General features: G+C 40.7%; 1 protein-coding gene across 1 annotated transcript; it reads left to right on the top strand.

Annotated features, from left to right (window-relative positions):
* Positions 1-4,385: 4,385 nt before the first annotated feature.
* LOC146324945 (uncharacterized) lies at positions 4,386-13,848 on the top strand. The gene is made up of 4 exons (XM_084722057.1): positions 4,386-4,940; positions 8,919-9,406; positions 9,806-9,968; positions 13,258-13,848. Exons 1-4 carry the CDS (start codon positions 4,656-4,658, stop codon positions 13,846-13,848), a joined length of 1,527 nt encoding a protein of 508 aa, XP_084578183.1. The 5' UTR covers positions 4,386-4,655.
* Positions 13,849-23,867: the final 10,019 nt, after the last annotated feature.

Here is a 23,867-nt window from a genome sequence, read left to right as displayed (position 1 = left end):
GAGATAGTAAGCGATAGTAAGATAGTAAGAGACTGAAAATGGATGGTGCAAAAACACTGCAATCATGGCTACAGACATATATAATTATGAAGGGAATATTTTGAGCAGCTGTGTTAAAAATGAAGTGGACAGTGAATTGAGCACATGTGCTAATGGTTATTTAAGATTCACCAGCAATGTGTCCACAGCAGCTGCTAGCACCAAGCAGCGTAAAACAGTAAGGTGGTTCTCGGAGAGGTCAGTGTTTTCTGAAGTGGTACACAGTGTAAAAAGTTTGAAAAACACTGGTCTAAATCATACATGGCCTCGATGGTAACCCTAGATTTGCTCACTGCTCAGTCAAATTTACTTCACACTCTAAAAGTAATGATACGGCTAAGTGACTTTTGGCACCCAACAGCTAATGCTAGCTTCCTCATAGCAGACAGCTGGACTGTGTGTAAAGACTGATAAGAGCGAGGCTGATAAGACCGGCATAATCCAGACTCAGCGTTACTGCTACTAGTATTACTGATGCTAATTAGTGCTGTTCCAGTGAAATATCTCCTGCTGTTTTACTGCGGTCTCTTATTATGAGTTATAAAAATGATACTCTTGCTTAAAATGTTGTTTTCTGCACCCAGATTTCTTCTGTATTTACAGGCTTTTGGTGTGCCACAAGTTATGCTCAAAGTTAAATTATCTGTGTATTCAGTTTCTTTCGAATAAACGCTGACAACTTATTCAAACGTTTCATTTGTCATGTCCATCGTGACCAACCAGAACTCGTTTCATGGCCCTGACCTGTGTAACCTGGACAATACCCCTTGTGATAACCTGACGACTACAGACCTTAGAATACTGCAAGTAACCAATCAGAAATGAGGATTTAGCAAAGGCATGTAGTAATTAGTATTATTTTCTTTCTTTTTTGCCAAATTAGCATTTTTATTTGTTATTTGGGTAAGACACTGGGCACCTGAAGTTATAAGTAGGAAGGTAGAGATAAGACCAGCATGCACCTGGGTGAGGAAGTGTTTTTATTACCAGAAGAGGAAGCAGGAAACATGAATCCTTTGTTCTTTTGATTGCTTGCTTGAATAAATAAACCATAAGAAATGCAATAATTTTGCATTGACAATGGACTTCTCTTTCCTGAGTTTCCTGATTTTATTTATTTATTTATTTTTTTATTATTATTATCATTCTAGTTCTTCGGCAGGAGAGGACAACATTTAGCCGGAGAGGATCATTCTGATCCCATGAATGTGTACTTCATTCTAAAAGAGGTCTTTATTCGGTCCCTGGTAGGATTAGTTTATGTTTATGAATCAAACCAACATTTCAGGGATTATATGATGAAAAAAGCTTCAGCAGAGGGAAAAAAAAATCTTTAGTAAATATGAAAAAACACTTCTAAAACAAATTGTGTCAAACTTTCTGGTTGTAGAAAGTAAAAAAACAGACTCATCTGGCCTCTTTAGTGCCTGCTGGTCTTTATTTAGATCAGGGCTGGTCAAAGTGGGGCCCTTAGACAAAAGCTGGCTCACCATGTGTTTCTTGAAAAAAAAGAAAGAAAGAAAGAAAGAAAGAAAGAAAGAAAGAATCAAAAAATCTTTAAATATGATCCTGAATTATAAATTATTTTTCCATCTGAGCAGAGGAGTAGAGTGATACTGCACAGGAAATGACAAGCAGGCTGCAGAAAGAAAGTAGGTTGTTTTTTTTATGTTTTATTTTATTTAAGAAAGGACAGTGCACATTAATTAACATGATCACGTAAGTCGCATAAATGTGACATATTTAGCCATACAGGCTAATTTTCATCCGCAGAAACCTACATGAAACTGCTCACAACAGTGTGCGTGGATTATCCTAAGCAACCAGATTAAAAACTTTAGAAAGAAATCTTCAAATGTATTTTTTGGTGTGTTGAGCTCCTCAAGCTGAAAGCCATTTTGTTCCACTATATTGGCGAGCAGGCAGACATCTTTATGGACAATATCTAACAATGACAATGAAGAAATGCAAAAGATGTAAAGTTGATTTCTGGTACCATCAGTAGCTGCTTCTGTTGAAGGCAATAATCTAACCTACAGCTGTTAACCTTGGACTTGACATAAACAGATCTGAAGCTATAATATGGTTTGCTTTTTGAGGGCATGTTTTTAAAGACCCTGCAGACCCACATGGGTGTTTTCAATTACCCCAACTGATAAGACATCTAGGTTTAAGTTGGGTGGAGCTAAGATAGCCATGGAAAGGTCATGTTACACTTCAGTACTGCAAATATTTGCTCCATCGTTAACCTCTGTTGCAGCCTATGGGATGGATAGATTCAAACATGCATTTTCTCTTGTGATCTCCAGTTCAGAGTTCACCTTTGTTAAAGTTCGACCGCGTTGTGAAGTTAATTATTCTGGTGTGTTTTACCGTCGTGTTTAGTACAATATTACACAGCTAGACTAGAGACTGCTGCAACACCTGTGTGTGGGTATGCAGAGGAGCTTTAAAATACTCTGATCTCAATATAACATTTGTGCAGCCAAGGGCAAATTAGTGCTGTTTTTAGGGCAGCAGGATGGTGCAGTGGTTAAAACTGTTGCCTCACAGCAACAAGGTTCTGAGTTTTCCCTGTGCCCCCAAGGGTCTAAGTTGCTCTTGTGAATGCGAGTGGTTGTTGCGAGAGCTCGTCTGGCTATATACGCCAGCTCTGTGAAACACTGGCAACCTGTCTGGGATGGACCTGGCCATCGCCCAGTGTAAGCTGAGACAGACTCCAGTCTCCCCACAACCCTGCAAAGGATAATGATACATGAACAGTTTATTTGCACTAATAAAAACAGCATTAAAACACATGCAACAAGTGAAACTGGGACGTATGAAATAGTGGGATAAACTGTTATCAAGGATACTAATTAAAGTCCTGTTGCAATTAGTGTAGCAGAGCCTTTCTAGTGAGCTGACATGCACAATAGCAGCACCCTGACTCTGTTTGACCTGGATGGAACAGGATCTTAATTAGTACCGTGGGTAACACCTGTGTTTACTATTTCATGTCAGAATGGATGCAGTGAAAAAGGCCTATGGACCTTTCCCTCCCAATCAAAAATATCAAAAGCATGAACTGACAAAATAAGATACACACAAACAACAGTCAAAAGAAAGAAAGAAAGAAAATAATGAATTAGATTTTATGGGATTAAAGGATCAGTGTGTCGGATTTAGTGGCATCTAGCTGTGAGCTTGCAGCTGTGCATGCAAAACGCAGAGGTAGCAAGATTATCCACAATTACACACATTCTGCACTCAAGTAAAAATACAGACACTTTTACGTTTACATCTTTTACGTTGTTTTCGTTTTGTGTGATACATGCACTGATGGATACATGTCTTTTCTATGTATTACTGTCCCATTCATTTAGGCTTAAATCAATCTTGATGTTGGGAGAGTGGTGTGCAATGACGCAAAAAGCAGAAAAATACAGTTATTTGTGTTACAAATGTAAAGTAAAAAGTGTAAGTATGTATGTAAAAAGTTGTCAGAAAAATAAATACTCAAGCAAAATACTGAAAGTAATGAAAACTCCACTTAAAGGTAGAATCGGTAGGATTTGTTCAAGCTGTTCGGAAAATGCCCAAAATATGCCAGGACGTTAAATATCATTGTGTTGGGTTGGTTGAGAGCACAGCAAAATAATGAGAAGATAAAACAGAGGACAGAATCTCTGCATATACAGACACGACCACACACTGCCAGCGGATCATGAAGGGCATTATCTTGATACAAGTCTGGCAAAACTATGTCGAGCCAGTGTTTGGCTTGCCTTTTCTGCAGATATAACCGGCTCATTCTAATATAACAAAAACACAAATTTATTTTCAGGTGATTGTACACTGATGAAAACATACTTATGAATATTGCATTTCATTTCAGCCACAATCTGCCAATAAATCCCAGTAAATCTCACACACCTTTAACCAGAGTGCAGAATTTTATATGTAATGTGAAAGCAGTAAAGGTCAAGAAGATGTTAACATTTTAGAAGGTGAGCGTGACCTTTAAGAATAAATTTTGCTTTTTCCAGTCTGTGCATGATGCCACTGAACACGTCAGTCCCCTTGACGCATTTTAAAAACAAGGAACTATCAGTTTAATTGATTAATAAGGTCACTGTGAGTTAATCCTCGTCAGCCATGAGGGTTTCTGTCATGTCACGTCATTATAACTCAGCAGCCTCTGCTAGAAGAGTGGAGCTGCTGCGGGCCACATGGCCTCAGCTGCAGCAGTAAAAAATAGCAGCACCGCCACCTCCACCTCCACCACCACCACCGCCGGACGTGTAGTTTTGCCATTAGATGAGCGCAGCGTCCCGCCCACCCTCTTCCTGAATGGAGGAACACGCTACCTTCGGTCCACGCCTCCCTGCCTGCCTGCTTGCTGCCTCATCCTCCTCAGCTCTGCCTCTTCATCAAGAACTCTCCGCTGCAGCTTCTCGGTACTTTATTGAGCGGTGATTGAAACGGGGTTTGATTTGCGCAGCGCCGTTTTAAAGGAGCCTTCTGAAGTAAATCACCGCTCTTTTTTTTTTTCTTCCTCCCCCTCACCACCAATCGGGCTCCTTGAATCTCACACCTCTCTGACCAGAACATTGTGTCCTTTTGTTGAGGAGAAAATGACTGCCAAGCATCGCAGGGGGAAAGGCAACCACAACCACAAACATGAAGATAACTTTTTCAAAAATGAAGTCACGGAGTCTGAAGTTCGCGGCGGGGCGAATAATTACGCGCTGCTCCTGGTTTTATTTCTAATGATTGTGATAGGCGGTGCCACCGGAGCGTGGTTCTGTTTCCAGCAGCACCAAACTTTAACCTACTTATCAGACAATCTCATGGGCATGCAGATGAAAATAGTGAAGCTACAATCCTCCCACGAAGAAATGCGACAGTCAAGTAGTAAGGTAAGGGAATGATGAAGTGAGAATAACCTCTGATTAGTCACCTGAGTGAGTTTGCAGCCATCAGCAGCACAAAGACGCCTCCTGTAATTGGCTGTATCCTCTTTTCAGCGCACTATAAATCTTTTCATGTGCTTTAAATTTAGAAGAAACCCCTTTAAAGAAATTAGAAAAGGCCTCAGCACATGCTAACACGTGCATTGCCAGTTGCAAGTCGGGAAAGTTAAGACCTGCAGGCCTCTCCTCTCTCTATCATATTTCAAAATGCCAGGAGCCTCACTGGAGTGAGTACAAAACGCTGCTATTTCTAACATCCACACACACACAGCTGCCCACGTTTGTAATGAGGATTATTCTTGACCTACAAATGCAGGGACGCTCACTTTATCACTGAATCTAATGCATTTGGTGTCAAGAGTTCCCCTCTCTGTGGAAAATATCTGTATTATAACACCAGTCAGGACCACGTTTCCAGAGCTGTGCAGAGGATGCAGCCAAAATAATAATAAACAGGACAGTAGTGTGCCAGGGCTAAATTTAAACAGATTTTGATACTGAACACCAGTTCAGAGGCTGTTTACAGGCCTTTGGAAAGATTGTAGAGGAACAGAGAGTGATGGTTGTTTCATATGTGTTTCTGAAGTTGTACAATATGTCTTTAAACTTTGTTAGTGTATGCTTCCATACTACTTTGACTGTCAGTGGTGCACCCAGGCTGTATGAGGGGCAAGGGCAAAAAATATAAAGTGCACCGGTGCATCAGAAGTCGTGCTGCATTTGTTTAGATTAAAATTTCTATGTACAATACCACCTCTCTGCAATCAAAACACACAGGGAACTATAAACCATGTAGAGAAACCGAGACGCCACCTAATTTTGTAGCATGTAGGACAGCTGATGTGGCACTGCATCACATTTTCTCCATTGCAAGGACACCAAGAGGGTACTTGTGTCCACTGGCAAGCCTTTTTCCACCAACATGGAACCGTCCCCTGTTCCATTTAAGCACTAAATGGAACAGGGGGCATTTCAACCGAAAGTTGGCGAAAAATTGGCAAAAAATTGGCGAAAAATTGGCGAAAAATTGGCGAAAATTGGTGCAGAACCCCAAAAAGTTGGTTCCCAGCTGGAACCAAAAAAAAACCAGGAGGTTTTCCTTGGGAACCAAAGTGGGTGTTTCATACTGGTTGTTGTGTGTTGTGCAGACACGCTCTGTTGATGACCTCTTTGATTACATTGCTCAAAGCTGTTGCAAACACGTGCTGGTTCACAAGTTAACATCAAGGTTTCAAGAATGTTTGAATAGAACCAGTTTAAGAATCAGAGCTTATGGAAAGAAACAACTTATTTATTCTCAAAACATTCATCATCAAAACAGTTATATAATTTATATCTAACAAGGAAAAAACAACTTATTATAGGAAAGGTAAAGTTAATTTCCACATTATGTAAAACGATAATGGACAGAGCACACAAGGAAATCTGGGTTCTTCACTATGACTGACAGTTTGCCTCCTGTCACCGTCTCCGCCATGTTGGTCCTGTCAAGACTGCGTGTGAAGAAATACAAGTGAACACGTTGTGTTTCTTAACCGATTTCAATGAGTAGTTTTTACATCGTAGGGTTCAAGAGCTACATGGAGTAAAGTTTTTTTCATTCACTGAAGGTTGGTTTAGAAATGTAATTTTTTTTAAGCTCTAATTAAAACAGAAACAGGAAATAATGATATAAAGTAATTGAGAATAGATTTACAAAGTCATGAAAAATTGGAATGAAAGAATAAAGCACCAGTGAGATGGGACAGAAAGTATCCCTGTGGGCTCTGTTGATACCCCAGTCGGTAGGATAAAGGTTAAGAAATTGTTATATTCCTCCAGTTTTATGTATCGACATGAGTGAACTGGCTCTGTTATGTCACTGCACTCTGAGGCTCATGGCTGCCTTGAGCTACCAGCGGTGAAGTTCAGAGTACTCCAAGTATTTAAAAGTTGCTGCAGGCAACTCTGGGGAAACGAGCAACATTTTTGAGGCAGTTAACCAAAGCAATTTCCACTCCTTGCTTTTTCTCATGCAGCTCCACCTTTGGTTCAGGGAAGCCAATGTGGCAAACACTTTGCAGAACGGCTCAGCCAGCTCAGTCTTGTTAGGACAGAAATATTCCTGTAAAATGTTTTTTTGTGACTCACATGTTTGCCACTGCAGTTGCATAAGTTTGACCAACCCAGTGCTTCTTTGTTCAGTTGGTTTCCTGTTTTTTCAAGGAAGTAAAGTTTTACTGAGTTGTCAAGGCATTATCAGACCTGTTCTGATTCTGACAGTGGTATGACTAGTTGGAGGATCTGGGACAATAACAGGAGATAATTCTTTTGTTAAAACAGAATTTCTCTACCTACCTGGACGTCATGACCCACAAGGGGGTCCTGAGATAAATTCTAAGGGGTCACCAGATAGTTGTGGAGAATAAAATCACATATTATGGGAAGGACTGAGAGCCAGGAGGCAGTTCTCATTGATGTCAGCCTCAGGACAATTTTCAACATAAGGGGAAAGCATTTAAAAATGTACAAAATACAGGTGGGTCCTCATTTATAAATACAATCTTACATTTATAGTTGAACTTGGAGTCTAAAGAGCATTTCTGATGTTGTGTGACATTTGAGTCATAAAGGACGCCCTGACAAAAGCTGAGCATTAAAAAAAAAACCTTGCTTTAGCTGGTTCTAAAAAGCCCATTTGTAACTTTAGCACCTGTGATCTATAAATCAGCACCTGCCTTACAATCACTGATTTTTCCCTTACATAATGCAGCACAAGCGAGGGTTTTGTCAAGAGCAGCCATGGACCAAAAGACAGAGGAAAACTTGGAATACAAGATCATGGCGATGGTAAAAGAGAACGAAGCCAGGCAACATTATGATTCTGTGGAGTAAACAGTGGGTTGATAAACAAAGACAAACCTGTAATTCCTGTCACAGTGTTCATAAAGCCAATGCAAAGTTCATAAAGCCAATGCAAAGTTCATAAAGCCAATGCAAAGTTCACCACAGGCTTGGGCACACATGCATCCCAACCACCAGGAAAATTACTAAGTCAAGTCTAGACTTTATCTAGTGATAGATAATTTCCACATCAAATTACGGTCACATCAAATTACGTAGTTTTTTGCTTAAGTCATATTTAAGATCAAAATTGCTCTTAAGACTGTTTTTTAAATGAGACCCCAGGACTCAAGACATGTAGCAGCCACATTATGTTCTGGACACAAACACTAAAAAAAGTGACATTTGCATTTTGTGACCAAAAAAAATTTGACTCAACAAACTACTCGGCAGGCGTGATGGAAAATGAGGGTTGTGTTTTAGACTTGGGAAAGGGTTTTCCTTTCCATTGCCTGTTCCAGTGATACAATTAGAATAGATTTTATTGAGCGTTATTCGTGACAAAGAGTGCATGCACATGAGTTCTGATTGGACAGTCCCACAGTCATTTTGGCACTTTTGTGCTTTTTTTGGGTGGGCTCATGAACACCGACCTGATTATTTTGAGGGGGGGTCACAACTCAGAGAGATTGAGAGTCGCTGTCTTAGAGGTCTTGGCTGACAAGAATTGTGATTTAATGAGGAACTGAAGAAATTCTACCAAAATGATTGTAAAAATTGCTGCTCCAGCCCATCAGTGGGCTGAGTAGTATAAAGGCTTAGGTATTTAAATGCTTTATTTTATGTATTTATATACCCTGATATGATTGAAGAAAGTAGTTTTTGTGAGTAAATTAAAGGAAGGCCGTATAATTCAAAGGCATCTCAGGCATTCTTCATCATTGTCTGGTATTATAGATCAAAAACAAACTGAATAATTGAGAAAATTGACAATGAAAATAATTGTTGGTTGTAGCCCTAATCAAGATACCATCTCAGTGAGAATGAGTCCCAATAACTGTCAAGCTCGTCTCATCACTCGACTTTTGTGTCTCTTTGCAGCAACACGTTTCAGAGAGTCTGGAGACTCGCCTGAATGCCCTGGAGGAGTCGTATGCACTGGCCCAGAAACAGGTAGGCATGGCCTTGGCTACGGCCGAACAGCTCAGGACGTCCGACCTCCCCGCTCAGGTGCTGTCGCTCCACACGGAGATGAAAGCCCGCCTGGCGGAGATGCAGCAGGCCACCGTGTCTCTGGAGCAGCTGAGCCAGCTGCAGACCATGCTGAAGGGGAAGAGCGAGGAGTTTGAGGGCGTCAGGGTTCAGGTGGACGGCCTGGCCGCACTGAGCACCGATTTATCCAGCAAGGTGGAGGTCTTGGCAGGGAACCTGGGAGAGGCGGAATCAAAGCTGGAGGAGAGAGTTGGACAGGTGACCAAGCTGAGTGCCTCTCTGGACGGACAGGCCGCCGAGGTGCTCAGACTGAAGGAGCAGCTGGACACCTACCAGGCTCAGCTCGCGGCCAGCACGCTGGAGATGGCTGCTGTCAGGTAGGTAGTGGAAAAAAGCAGCAGCATAACTCACCTCCTCTGACCCATAACTTTATGTTGACTTTGTTAAAGCCCTGTTGGCTGCCACTGTCTGAGTCTCTGTGTTACCCTAGACCAGTGTCTGTAGGCCTCATATTCACATTGTAAGATTGTCCTGATCTGTGTAAACATTTCTATTGTATTGATGATTTTTGGAGCTGAATGGTTTGCGTAAAACTCCCTTTGTATGTAAGTCGGCGCTCTTTGAAGCTTGTGTAACGTGGAAATGTGGTTCACAGGCTAACAGAATGATGCCATGGTGCATTTTCCCCCAAATTTCAACTGTTAATAACTGCAAAAAATAATTTCAAGCAGATTTTCACTGAGAAACTCTCACTGTGGTTGTCTTCTGTCTTTCAGAGAGTTGCTTGAGAGTGAACAGTCCCAGAGGCTCCAGCAGGCCAGTGTGGAGGAGCAGCTCAATACGGTACGTCAGAGTCTGCAGGATCAGAATTCAGCAGCCCGTAGTCTGACCTCTGGACTCGGGGCTCAGCTGGAGAACATACAGAAGCAGGTTAGCCAGGTAACCGACACACAAGCCAAAAAGCCTGATGATTGGACTGAATCTTGTCGCTTCATTCACTGATCAAAGTCAAACATGCCTGATCACTGAATGAAGCAGAGGTGTGTGTGGTGGTTCTCAGTTCTGTAACCAGATGAAATAACTAAATAAATCACAGTTGTAAAAAGCCTTGTTAGCTGTAGAAGCAGTTTTGTATCATTAGATTATACTTGAACTTGGCAGATCATGACTGACGGGCCTTAACACACATACTGTCAGCCTGTCGCACATGGTCTCTTTACTATTTCTGTTCACTGTGTGTCCACAGGGAACCATAATGAGATTTTCATCTCAGGAACTAATTGACCCTTTGTTAAGCCCCTCCTCCCAACAGCAACTGTCCAATCACTGATTAGCAACTGTAACTAGGGCACTGCAGGCCTGTCAACTTTGCATTTCTCTACACGTTGAAGCGGTGTGCATGGGCCTCTAAGCAGAGTGATAGATAGTGTCTCATGAGTGTGGAGGGTGGCGTATTGTATTTTTGTAGGCTTTAAAAACATAAAACACAAGAATAGACATGTGGGGAATGGATTTAACTGTCTTTATCAGCTCTAACATGAGGTGAGAATGTTTGCATGCATGCATGGCTAACTAATGCTAGCTTACTACCTGCAATAACATTACTTCTAGACACACTTGTGTCAGATACCATGCATACCTTGCATTTGTGAAACTCATGGCTTATTCTCAGTGGCTACATTGGGATTTGTTATGTGTGGGGTTTTAGGTGGAGGATGTGTGCTGGTGCAGAATCAAAGTGGGCAGACGATGACGATGCATCTCACCATGCTTTGCTGTCTTAGGTCTAACTGGGGTTAGCTTAGCTCTTATCCCGGCTCTCCTCCTGAGGCGATTGCTCTCTGACTGGGTGACCGTCTGAAGGCCTCCTGCACTTGAACTAATCCCTGTGCTTCCTTACCCCAATGTTACTGAGGGTATTTCTGTTTTCCATCCAACTGGTTACCAACCAGTGGTCTAAACCCCCCTTAGGGGTTGCCAGAAATCACATGGGGTCCCCAGAACTTTGTCTGCTCTGAGGTTGTCTAAATTAGATTTGTACATGTTAACTAAAATCACAACTTATACAAAAATCTGTTTAAAAAGATATGTTTCTTTGTCCTAAATTAAAAATGGTCCGCTACTTTGTAGACCACAACTCTGTGACCCCTTAAACTCTTATAATGAATCAATATTATTCCTTTGTAAGACTGAGAGTGTATAAGCAGACTTGGGTTGTTCAGGTTAAGAATATTATGCTTATACTATAAAATAGTAATTTACCACAGGTAACTGTTCTAAGAATTGAAACAATTTAATTTATGTTTATTTGGGACAGTAAAGCTTTGGAATTAATCACTTTTTTGGGGGGGTTAAATGCCCATGTGTGCAGGCTGGGGGGGCTCAGCTTTCCTTGGGTACAAGTAGGGGGATTCCTAGGGAAAAAGATTGGGAAATACTGGTCTTTCATATACATATACATGTCATATTTCACCATCCAGCTTGCGCATGCTGGGATGTAGCTTTAGCCGCAGTCTTTTAGCATTAATGTTATAGCATGTTATGCAGTCACTAAGTAGCACTTTTACAGGCTTCTTGATTCAGTAAGTGTCAGGTCGAAACATTAAATGTCACCTGGAGACAAACTTTTCATGCAGCTCACTGAAATTCTTTAGGTATTAGCATTAGCTTATATTAGCTAGCTACACTTATGAAATCTGCTAGTGATAGTCATCATATTAGTTGACAAAATCCACAGTCTTCAGGTAGAAAAGGGAAGCTGCTTTTGTTTATTTCTGTGTGGAACCAAAGATCTAGTGTTTTAAAGAATGGCTGCTAGTTTAAATGTTAAATCTGCCACCTTTATCGCTGTAACCTGCATATGTGCCGTGTGAGAATGGGAAGCTTACAGGTGTAGCAACACTAACTAAGGAGGGCGTGGCTTAGTGAAGGGTCAATTGCCTGGAATGAATTCCCTAAATTCACATCCATACTTATGTAAATTCTTCCACAGAGGCCACCACGCTTCTACAGTAGCCCTGAATGGACAAACCAAATATTTTGGAGCAATCATAGTTTCTCCTACACATTTAGGTCAGAGTGAGATGAGGTTTTTGCAATCTGCAACCTCACCACTAGGTGCCACTGAATCTTACACACTGGTCCTTTAACATAGGTTGTCATTCCAGCGTGGCCAGGTACCATTAGCATACATTTACTAGCTAACATGCTTGATTAGCAGGGTGCGTTCATCATTTTTTGAGGAATCTCCAGCACAGAATTAAGTTCTATCTTATCTTAATTCACATTATCTGTAATATTAATTGGATCCTAATTTTTGCTATATAAAAAAAGAGAATAAAAATACTTACCTGAAAAAATGAACATCTGATTCCCTAGAGTGCTTAGCTTAGCGTCTTTTAGTTCCACCTCACACTAAATAGGTCACCATTAAGCGACTTAAATGTTAAAATTGACTTTCATTAACTAAAAGCACTCTGTGGGTCAAAGTGTTGAAGTTGTAAGACAAAAAATCACAGACAACACGCAAAAACAAGTTCACGGCTATGTAAATGTATGCAGTGTCATAGATGCGTGTTGCCATGCCTCAGTCTGAAAACAGTGCGCACTGCGTTGCTATGGTTTCGTCAAACCAGCGTGCAACATGCTTTGAAGTGCGTTTTCTCTCGTTTGGTGGATGTGCCAGAGGTGTTACTCAGTCAGCAGTGACATAGATATGTAATTTAAATAAATATCCCCATATTAAATAGGTGGTGCAGTGCTTTTGCATACAACAGGGCTTTCAACACACTGCCATGTCTGTTAAAGCAAATATTTGGCTGAACACAGCCCTGACTAAACGTGGCCATTATTATCCTCGCTCTGATCTCCTGCAGAAGTCTCCTCGTCTCCTCCAGGTGCATTTAAGGAATTGGAAGATCCTTAATGGTGTCGGGTCAAGGAAGGAGAGAGGAGACAAGGAAGCATAATTCAGCGTAATGAAAAGCGCCCATAGGCTCATTTTCTCATAGACGTCTACACAATCAGACTTGTTTTTGCAACCAGTGGAGTCACCCCCTGCTGGTGCTAGAAAGGCATTTCTGCATTGGCCTCACTTTTCAGACCCAGAGGCTTTGTCCATTTCTTTTCTAGTCTATGATGTCCAGATGGCAGAGCTGTGAATGATTTGTTGTCCACATTCTGCTCCGCTATGAACTAATAACAGTATTTTATTACTTTCCTGATTTAGCTGGTGGGAGAAACTCCACCCCCTGCGGAGCCTGAGGAACAGACAGAAGAAGAGACAGCTCCCGCAGCTGAAGATGAGGCAGCTGCAGCAACAGAAGAAGAGGCACTTCCTGCAGATGTAGAAAAAGAGGAATCGGTCTCAGAAGAGGAGGCACAGGCAGATGAAGGAGGAGAGGCGAGTGAAGGAGAGGCAGCTGCAGAGGATGAAGCTCCTGTCGAGCAGGAGGACTCTGTGACAGATGAAACCGCTCCTGCGGAGGAGGGCGAGGCAGTAAAAGAGGATCAGACGGAACAAGATGATTCGGCTGCCTTATCAGAAAAGGAGGAAGTGGAGACGACAGAGGCAGCAGAGGAGGGACAAAGCGTAGACGAGCAGATGCCTGAAGAGGAGGCTTCTGAAGGAGATAAAGTTCACGAAGAGTCGCCCCTCGAGGAGGAGAAACTTAACGTAGAGGAGGAAGTGTCAGAAGGGGATGAAGAACAGCAGGATGTCGCAGCAGAAGAAGAGGCAGCAGAAGAAGAAGCAGCAGCAGCAGAAGAAGATGAAGAGCCTTTAGAAAATGATGCTTTACCAGAGGATGAATGTAAGTAATAATATATTGAGAAAATGTTTACATTTTACTATAACTAAAACAGACCCCAATTCCGAAATTGGATGCCATGCAAAACCAAAATAAAAAATAATGCCCTATATTCAATTGGATGCAGTAAAAAGACAAGATATTTAATGTTTGAACTGATGAACTTTGATTTTTTTTTAACACAAACAGCATGTTTACCACTGTGATGCATCGCTGTTTCTTTTTACAACAACACATTTGTGCAGAATGTGTCTTGACATCATCTGGCTGAAATAAGCAGGGACGTCCCTGAAAAAGATGACCTCTCGAGGGCAGCATATGTTGCTACCATCACAGACGTTATGCTTTTTATAATCATGTGGGTGTTTAATGCAGTGCCGCCTCACAGGTCAAAGGTCACCGGCATTTAAAGTTTTTTTTGTCCTTGCAGTCTTTTCTTTTTTTTTTTTTTCTGTTTTTTCGCTCCGTCCCAACTTTTTGAGAATGTGTTGCAGGCTTCAAATTGATATTTGGTGTATATTTCCAAAAAGTAATAAAGTTTATCAGTTTGAACATGAAATATATTGTAATCAATTGAATATAGGTTGAAAAGGATTTGCAGTTCATTCCCTACTGTTTTTATTTGTTTTACACTTGATCCAACTTTATTGGTAATGCAGATTTATTGACATCTCTGTATTTGATAAAACACAGTCAAATTTTGTAATATCCCTCCTAATGTATTGTTTTGTTATGTTTTTTTTTTTTCAGAGTTCATTTCACCAGAAAGGGATTTTATTCCACACCGGACACATCCACGAAGGAGAATGGGGAACTTTCTCAGTCTAAAGTCACAGTCTGCAATATGACAAATGCTGTAGAAAGGCATTATTGATTGCTGTTGTTTAGGTGCAGTATTCATCGTGTGGTTGCTCTTTGAAAGGCAGAGCTAGTCAGAAGAAATCAGTCACTGTGCTGCAGTGGGAGCTGAGATCTGTACCTCAAAATATCAGGTGGCTGTTAAAGTTAGGATATTCAGGAGTTACCTGCCAATAACAACCTCAGAAGCCTTAATCCATTAAAGAATGACTGTCTTTCTACAGAGCGTTTTCCACTCTTCATAACTCGCACTTTTTTTTTTTATTTACTAAGGTCTCTGTAATAAACTGGAAAACTAAAGCCAATGATATAACAAGAAACCAATGCAGAAACTGTTTGTTAATGCACTTGAAGCCATAAGTAATGCCTGTCTTGGTGACATTAAAATGTTTTTCTTTTTGTCACTGTCTGAAATATATCCTGAGACAATATTTTACAAGAAAAAAAACAGCTGCAGTAACTTAATGTATCCCAGTTGTTTACACAGAAACAGAAAGGAGAAAAATGTCTGTGATAACAAGAAGAATTCCTGAATGTTTTTGAAAAATAGGACAAACTAGTTAGTTTTTTTTTTTTTTTTTTTACTTTTACGAGTATGTTTGCTTGATTTAGTTTGGCTCGGTGTTTTTTTTTTTCTTTTGCACTTTTTTAACAGATTACGATTCCAGTCAGCAGAACACACCTGTAGTATTGTCAGATGCAGTGGTCTAAAAGTCTGAATCCTCTACCAAGAACCGTTTCATTTCATCAACATCAGTCTACAACTTTTGATACTTTTTATTCAGAAATACATGATTCAGTCAGTTCATACTTAACATCATTTAGTCATACTGTTTGTCTTTACAGAGATAGTTTCGATTGTTTTAAGTGGGGATGTATGAGATACTTATCAATCTTAAGTATATTACCTACAGTAGATGGAGGGGGGTTCTGCATATCTCTGATGCAAAGAATTGCTGTGGAAAAGAGTCAGCAGCAAAATGTATTTTAGGCACTTTAAAAAAAGGCCCACCCTCAAAAAAAGAGACATATTTAGTATATCTTCACTGCTTTACCTTGCCAACAGACTTCCTTATCTGCCTACAAGCCGCAGTTACATAAGCCAGATACAGTATCACTCTCCAAAGCCACCAGACTCTATTGGCAAAATTGGTCATTTTCCCTCACAGAATGCAGGAGTTGCTGGTTTACTGCTGTTTCGATCGGTTAGTTTTTTTGTTTTTTGGGTTTTAAAAGTTTAGTTCAGATTCACAGAAGTTGCACATCCTAACCCAAACACAAATAAACTAACCGATCTGTTTGGAAATGGCGCTCTGGCGGCAAGGCAAAGTGGGGAAAATGTTGTAAATATAGCGTACACTTAAGCTAATAGGGATTTTTGTTGGTGGCTTAAACTGCTGAACCTGTCCAGTGCAGTAAACTGGTACTCCTGCAAACTACGGGCATGCCAACCGCCACCAGTACAAGTAATACACTGACAATGGATGAGTAACTCATACAACACCACTTTAGATAATCTGAACCTCTTCTATGCATTGTTGTCAGAAGAAGAGCTTAGTGAAGCACCTCAGGGACAAGTTGTTCTCCAGATGTACGGAAACTATCGCAGTGTCGAGCTGCAGCTATGTTTTGAGGAATAATTTCACAACCAGGTCATTTTCATCCGAAACGCCAATTAGACCTGAACTGACCAGACTGACTTGAAGATCCACATGTTGTGTTAAAAGATAACCAGATAGTTGTATAGCAGTTACTGCACTGTCTGTAACGACAAAACCAGCTTTTGACCATAGTCAAAAATGAGAAGTTTTAACTTTACAGTTGTAAATAAGTCGCAGGATAGGTTTGTGAAACAGTTCAGAAAACTGTAGTAGCTGAAATAATCATGTTCAGCTATGTATCAACTAAACAGAGAGACTGCTTACAAAGCAGAGCTATGTAGACTTCCAACAGGACACTGACCCAACACATGCTTGCACATGGACTGTGAAATATGAAGGAGGAGTGCCAGTGTTCATGGCTTTTATATCCACAATCACCAGATCTCAACCTGCAGCACATATCTGGAAACATAAGAAACAAATAAAGGGCAAAACATACGGTCACATCATAAGACCGTTTCTCTGAGATGCTCTAAAGAAAACTGTGAATAATGTGAACTCTTAAATAATGCTCTGCTACACAGAGTGAAAGCTGTGATTAGAGCAATGAATGAACATATCAGATATATTACCTCTTTGGAGACAGATGTTTGTGTAGTCATGCTTCACAAATGTGGAATAAGTTTCTGATCGCTGGTTCAGCAGAGTTCTTGGTAGTGCAATAAGACTTTTGGACATCACTGTGCATATTTACTAAACCTGATATTCACTTTTACAAAATGCACTGTTTCTGTCGATGCATTGGTCAAAATGACACCTCACACACTGTCATGTTTTTAAAATAAACCCCGGTTCTTTCACTTTTCTATACTTGATTCTGTGCTGTTTGTCACGCACCATTCATATGGGTTGTATTACATTTACCGCTGAAGCTCAGAGCTGGATGAGAGTCGCTGCCTCAATTCCTACTTACTCGGATGTTGTGTTAGGATTACCAGATGAGCAATTCCGTCATCTTGTTTCAGACAAGATATTATGTAAGGGTGTTAAAATGCCTGTTTACATCATCCTCGGCCCCAGTTGTCTTGTTGAATGAGTTTGGTGATATTTTATATTTTTAATCTCAACAAAACCCATGAAAAGATCACAGCCAAATGCAGAATTGATCTTCAGAAGGAACCAGTGGGCTGAGAGCCACAGACAGCCTGGAAACTGAATTTTTAACTAGTGCATTGTTGTTATTTACAGATTATTTTTGGCATTTATTGGACAGTCAGTACTGAAGAGGCAGACAGGGAACCAGAGAGGAGAGAGAGGTATGACATGCAACACAGATCCCAAACCACAATCAAACCACAGACAGTACAGTCAGGTGGCACTCACTGTACGGTTTTGTTTTGTTTTTTATGATTTTTTTTTTTCCGACAAAATTGTCAACCTTTTTAATTTTAAATTGTGCTGGAAAAATACTGAACAGTCCGGTGCAGTTTGGCATGTTTAATCTCAAAACGTTCATCTTTTATGTGGGATCAAACAATCTTTCAAGCACTGTAAGAGACTGAACTATTTTGCTGTTGCAACAAAGTTTTAGCCATTTTCAGCTGTAAGACGCACCTAAATATCACCCAAAGAAAGGATACCACCCTTGATTTTTTTTTTTGTGTGTGTGACTGAGTTGGTCGGTGCAGAGATTTGTCATCAAGTAAATGATGCTTGGTTTACGTTGGATTGGCCTTGAGCTCTCGTGTGTGAGTGAATGAACGGATGAAAAATTGTGCTTTAAATGTTTCAACATAATATGACAGAGACGCAATGCAACACCCTAAGATAGATAGATAGATAGATAGATAGATAGATAGATAGATTGATAGATTGATAGATAGACAAATGTGCAGAAATACAAATACAAAAATCAATGTTCTGATGAATTAATAGGTCTGTGCTGCAGTACAGCCTGCATAACTTCTGCATATTGTATGCGACTGTTTAAAATTGCAGCTGATACATGCAAAGAATAGTGTGTAGAATTATACTAAAAAATAAATAAATAAATATTGCTCTGTAAATATATATATATATATATATAATCTTTTTCTATATATTGTTTTTATATTTTCTATTACCAGAATTGAGAAATGTGTTTGCTTTACAAGTGTTCAGCTGAACAAAAGTGTCCATAGACGTGCTTGCATCAGATCTTGGTAGACAGAAAGACTTAATTGATCACGTGTGCGTGTGTGTGTGTGTGTGTGTGTGTGTGCGTGTGTGTTTGTGCAGATAGGCAGGAAGTCTCTCCCTCTCTCCCCCTCTCCATCCCTCTCTCTCTCTCTGCACTCTCGCCTGTTCCAGAGTCACTTGGTCGAGCCTCTCAGCCTCTCCCACTCATCACTGCTGCAGTGTCTCAGCGCCTCAGTCTCTGACCTTCCACAGGGACCATGCAAGCTTTTGTTCCCAGGTAAGTTTCACAAAGACTGAGTCATGCTGCTCTCTTCTTGTTCTTGTTTCCCCCTGATTTCGTTTTCAGTCTGACAAACCACCCACTTTGGGTCCCGGTCCTCATGTTTGTCACCTTGATGTAGAGCTTCTCTGCTGTGCACAGGTGCTGTAGGCCTCTTTGAATGGAACTAATGTGAGCTTGTGGTTTGTTGCTTTGGGGACTGAAAATTAATTTCTCTCTTTGATCTACTTATTTAGCTTTTTATGTACATTAGTAATTATTGGCTTAAGGATATTATTCTTAGCAACTGTTTTAGGCTATTAATTATTAACTTTTTAAAAGATATGTGGCTTAAGGGGAGCGTTTTGCTGTGTATGGGTTGTATTTTTATTTTTTTGTTTTTTTAGTGTGGGTGGATAGAATTTAAACTCATGATTGTAATTATTAGTGTAATTAATCAACCACAAAACAGGTCAGAGCTGTCCTATCTGCAGAGGATCACAAACAGTCATTTCTGGTATCAGCCTATAGGAGGAGGAGTCCATATCTGTTGTACATTATACAGCAGAGTGCTGCTGATCAGCCCACTGACTCTCAGTCAGGAGGATTCAGGGTGACTTCCCTTCTGACAGATCGATACCGGTAAGAGCGAAGCAGAGGAGGGGCCGGCAGCTCTCTCCGGGTAAAACATGAGCCTCTCCACCGCTGCTTGCTCAGCTCTTTCTGTGTGTCTGTTCAGCCACCGGTGGAGCAAATAGTGCTCAGGTATTGAAATCGCAGCAAAAATGCATTTCAGAGCATCTTTTTTCCTTAATTTGATGTATTTCCTGTTGAAATGAGATGTTGAAGTGATGCATAATGCAGGGAGAATTTATCCCATTGTAAATCAGAGGGATGGTACACCTGCTGATGCAGCATGAGGTCATAATTTAAAAAAAAAAACACAGCAGGAAGTTTGAGAAATGTGGCTTTTGGATTTTAGCATTTATTATTGGAAACATATACATTTTGTATTTTAAATTTTATACATTTAGCAAACACAATATATAATTTCATTTCATTCTATTAGTTTGCTGCTGTCCACCACTGCTGGATTACTAACTAAGCATCGCAGCAACTGATAGAAAGGCATAATAATTACAGTATTAATTTAATTAAAAATACTAATGTAGATATAGATTGAGAATAGTTTATTGCATAGACAAGATGATGTAGGGGGGACGGATTAAGGGCCTGAGGGTGAGGAATGAAGGATGGAGAGATGGAGGAGACCAGTGTGAGCTTGCAGCAGGAAGACAAGAAGTCGAGACTTTGGGTCGGGGAACCGTCTCTTTATGTACTCTGATCTGGATAGACTCCCCAGTGGTTCCTGTAATCAAACAAAAGAGAGAGAGAAGGGGAAAAAAGGCACTTGGAAACTAAGTCAAGGGGGAAGAGAACAGACAAGGTGTGCTTAATTACTTTTTGTGCAAAAATAGGATGTGTTTGTGATGTAGTATTTGTTTCTGATGTTAGTTATAAAAATTTAATTTAAAACAGATCCTGCATTCTTACTTAACAGCCTTGTCTTGGGCCTGTATGTCAGAATTTTGTTTTATTTTATTATTATTTTTTTTTCTGAGGTACATTTTCCCAAATAAAGTTGTGTGAGATGGGTGTTTCTATTGCAGGATAGGAGTAATGGGAAAAAGTCGCAATTACAAATCCATTTGTTACCTCACCACAACGGGCAGCACAATTTATCAGTACACAGCTGCTGATATTTCAGAGCCATGGTCAGAACCATAGACAGGAAGTTGCACAAACCTCAGTCAGATAATGGATCTATGAGTCTGGCAGACTAAACTACTCGACTAAACAACCCCTCTGGCCCTGCACTCTCTCTGCTACTAGTGAATGGAGCGAGAGGTTGCATGTTACAAGGTGAATGCATTTTGGCCATTTCGCTAACAAGGGGGACAGCATCCCCACTTATCACCCATCAAACTGCCCAAAAGTCAAAACACAAAATGTGGAAAAGTGAGTCTGGCTGTTAGAAATTGTTTAACACTGGTACATTTTGAACTTTAAACAGCTACGTTTATCAGATTGTGTTTGACAGCCAACCTTCATTATACATTATTACCTATAATTTCCCCATTCTATTTGATTTAATATTTGATTTCATAATCATTAAATTTTCTGCTTTGTCTGTTTTCTTTCACTGATCCAGGTCGTATCTGACCCCAGTCAGGGATGAAGAGGCAGAGTCTCAGAGGAAAGCGAAGTCTCGTCATGCCAGACAGACCCGCAGGTCCACACAGGTAAAGAGCAAGAGGTTTACAGACATTTAGGTTTCACTGGATCGTGTTTGACTGTTGACAGATATGAAGCCGTGTGAATGTCCTGCAGGGTGTGACTCTGACAGACCTGAAAGAGGCTCAGAAGATCAACAGCCTGTCTCCTCAAGACAGGCAGACGGAGGACGGAGGCACTCTGGATGAAAGGTCGTGTCTGAGGAAAGGCCTGACGGATGACAGGAGAGTAAAAATCAGCCTGACAGAGTCCACAGAAACAACAGAGATCAGCCCGAAATGGAGCAAAATGGACGAGGTTGGCAAGAGAAATTTATGCAGAAATCAGTTATAGGATGTTTGTTATTTATCTTTAAATTCTGATTTATTTTTTCTCTCTTATGGATATACAGCAGGGAAACATTGAGCCCAGGTTAGAAACCCTCGCTGAGTCTCCGATACCAAACCTTTCATATTCATCTATGGCTGGATCCTGTGGTCTAACGTACTGCAACAACGCATTCAGAGGTCAGGAAGCCTTCAGGGTTTTTCGTGTGCGTTTGTGTTTATTTTGACATTGGCTTCACTCCCTCATTACCACAGACCAAACTGCTGTACGATCATAATATTTGCACAGAGCAACATTTCTGTTTTTCCTCCCATTAACTCTAAGCTTTTTTCATTTCACACAAAATGTTTATTTCTCCTAAACGTTGTTCACAAATGTGTTAAAATCTGTGATAGCGAGCACTCTGCTGAGATTATCCATCCACCTGTCAGGTGTGGTGTGCAGGGATGCTGATTAAACAGCATGATTATCACACATACGTACCTTGGACTGGTCAGAGCAAAAGACCACTTTAAAAATGCACAGTTTTATCACAAAACACAGTGCCACAGACGTTTCAAGTTTTGAGGGAGTGTGCAACTGGCACGCTGACTGTAGGAATGCCCACCAGAGCTGCTGCCCAGATTCAGAGCTTTATGTCTTTGATCTATATATTTTTTAAGTCTTCTACTGTATTTTTCTGCAGCTTGTTGGCCCCTGTGTTTTAACCCCATTAGACTAAAGCGGAACAAATATAGTCCAGTAAATATTAACATTTGTGTTAACTTTTTGACACTTTTCTCCACTCTGACTTCTTGTAAAGATATATGTGCAGCCTTATCATACACTTCTCTACGCTCACTGGATTAAAGTGGAGGCTCTGCCTTCTATTTACCTGTTGTCATTGAACTTTCTCTGACCAGTTTACCATCTTGGGGTTAATCATCTCAGAGTTCAGAGTTAGGCTCAAAGACTGTTAACCCTGCTCTGTGTAATAGAGAGAGGTTAACTCCCAATTCGAAGTCCTAATAGACTGTAGACTCACCTCTCACAGATGGAAATCTTGTGGATTTAGACATGTTTTCAAGCTTTTGAGATGCCAAAACAGAAATAATGCACCATTTTTTGTGGACTTACAAATCAACAGTTCATCGGGATTAAGAGTATAAAAAATAAAACAAGGAGAAGTCATCAATATAAAGGGGATAAAACTATATGAAATATATTGTTTGAGCTCAGAAAGAGGGCCTCTAATACCTGAACACAACATTAGTGTTAAGTCTTGTGGCATCGCTCATTTTCAGCTGCGATTAACAGATATGTGCATTACTTACTTTAAATGTGCAGCTGGTGAGAGACGGTGGAGAGATGAAAATCAGAACCCGGTTGAAGATGCAGCACAGATGACCTTCGCCACAAAGAGACGACACTGCTTTTATGTTGAAGGTTCAGACTACAGCTTCAACACTGCAGAGGTATGTAGAAAACTCTTCTGACAATCACAGTAGAAGTTTCTCTGCTTGATGGCATAATTTCTCCTGTTTTTTTTCCTTAGTACCACTAGATGGCGCCAAAAGATTTCCAGATTTTATTAGATTTTATTAGTTTCACCAAGGAGAAGTGAGTATTTACAGTTCACTAGATACAAACTATAATACACTGAGCTCCCTCGAGAATATGTTTCTAAATTTAAGTATGATCGTGACATACTTTGGTTCCTGTCAACAAATTAAAAACGTCTTATTCACGAAAAGGGCATCTAGATATTAAATACTTCACAGCTGAGAATCTTATACCACCTATAATTTTATTGTTCAATATTCATTAGCATCATTGTTTCATGTTCACATCCTGTTTCTGCCTCACCCGAAAGCTAAGTACGCTTCAAAGGCGGCAAAGCTCTGATCTCTGATGCAACATTTTGAGATGTACGGCAATCGTGGACGTGAAGCATGTGTTCAGGGATTCTTTTAAGTCGAAGTGCTGGTTAATGTCTCACAGAGAGACAGTCCAGGAGGACCAAACCTCCCTCACCCCCTCCCCTCTCCACCACTCCCCTCCCACCCCCTTCTAAGTCGCTTTGCTTCTTCACATCACATGGCTGAGGTGTCTCAGCATTCCATACCATATTGGGCAAAAGTGAGACGCTCTCTGCTGCTTGGTCTCAGCCTCGGATTCAGAGGGAGAGACTCTTCTGTTTTACCCTCCAAACTGCTCCTGAGCTCCGTCCACCTGTGAAAAACCTCCTCACTAATTCCTCCTGCTGGGTGCAACCTGCCAATTCAATTGACTTTCAGGGAGGATATTCTATTTCTTTGTGTTTCTACAAAGAAGATAAAAATAGATCCCACAGTGAACAGTGAAGGAGGAGAGGGGGACAGAGAGATGATAAGGCAGCGAAGGGCGACTTTTACAAGATTATGCAGTTTGAATTGAAAGTGGTTTCCCTGTGAGCCGACTCCAGGTCAGCGGTTCAGCTGTCCCCCGTGGTGGAATCTGAAACAGAGATCTGTTAGTAACACGAGAGTCTCTT

The sequence above is a fragment of the Lutjanus erythropterus genome, chromosome 6, assembly GCF_056507025.1.
Source record: "Lutjanus erythropterus isolate fLutEry1 chromosome 6, fLutEry1.hap2, whole genome shotgun sequence".
Classification (NCBI taxonomy): Eukaryota; Metazoa; Chordata; class Actinopteri; order Lutjaniformes; family Lutjanidae; genus Lutjanus; species Lutjanus erythropterus.
The sequence above is the reverse complement of the archived record's forward strand: the minus strand, read 5'-3'. Positions and strand labels throughout refer to the sequence as shown.

What these genes read in the sequence shown, in the direction of transcription:
- LOC146324945 (XM_084722057.1), top strand. Translation starts at nt 4,656, where the DNA reads ATGACTGCCAAGCATCGCAGGGGGAAAGGCAACCACAACCACAAACAT. An exon ending in CTGGAGATGGCTGCTGTCAG is followed by an intron (nt 9,407 to 9,805) that starts GTAGGTAGTGGA and finishes TCTGTCTTTCAG; the next exon opens with AGAGTTGCTTGAGAGTGAAC. An exon ending in TACAGAAGCAGGTTAGCCAG is followed by an intron (nt 9,969 to 13,257) that starts GTAACCGACACA and finishes TTCCTGATTTAG; the next exon opens with CTGGTGGGAGAAACTCCACC.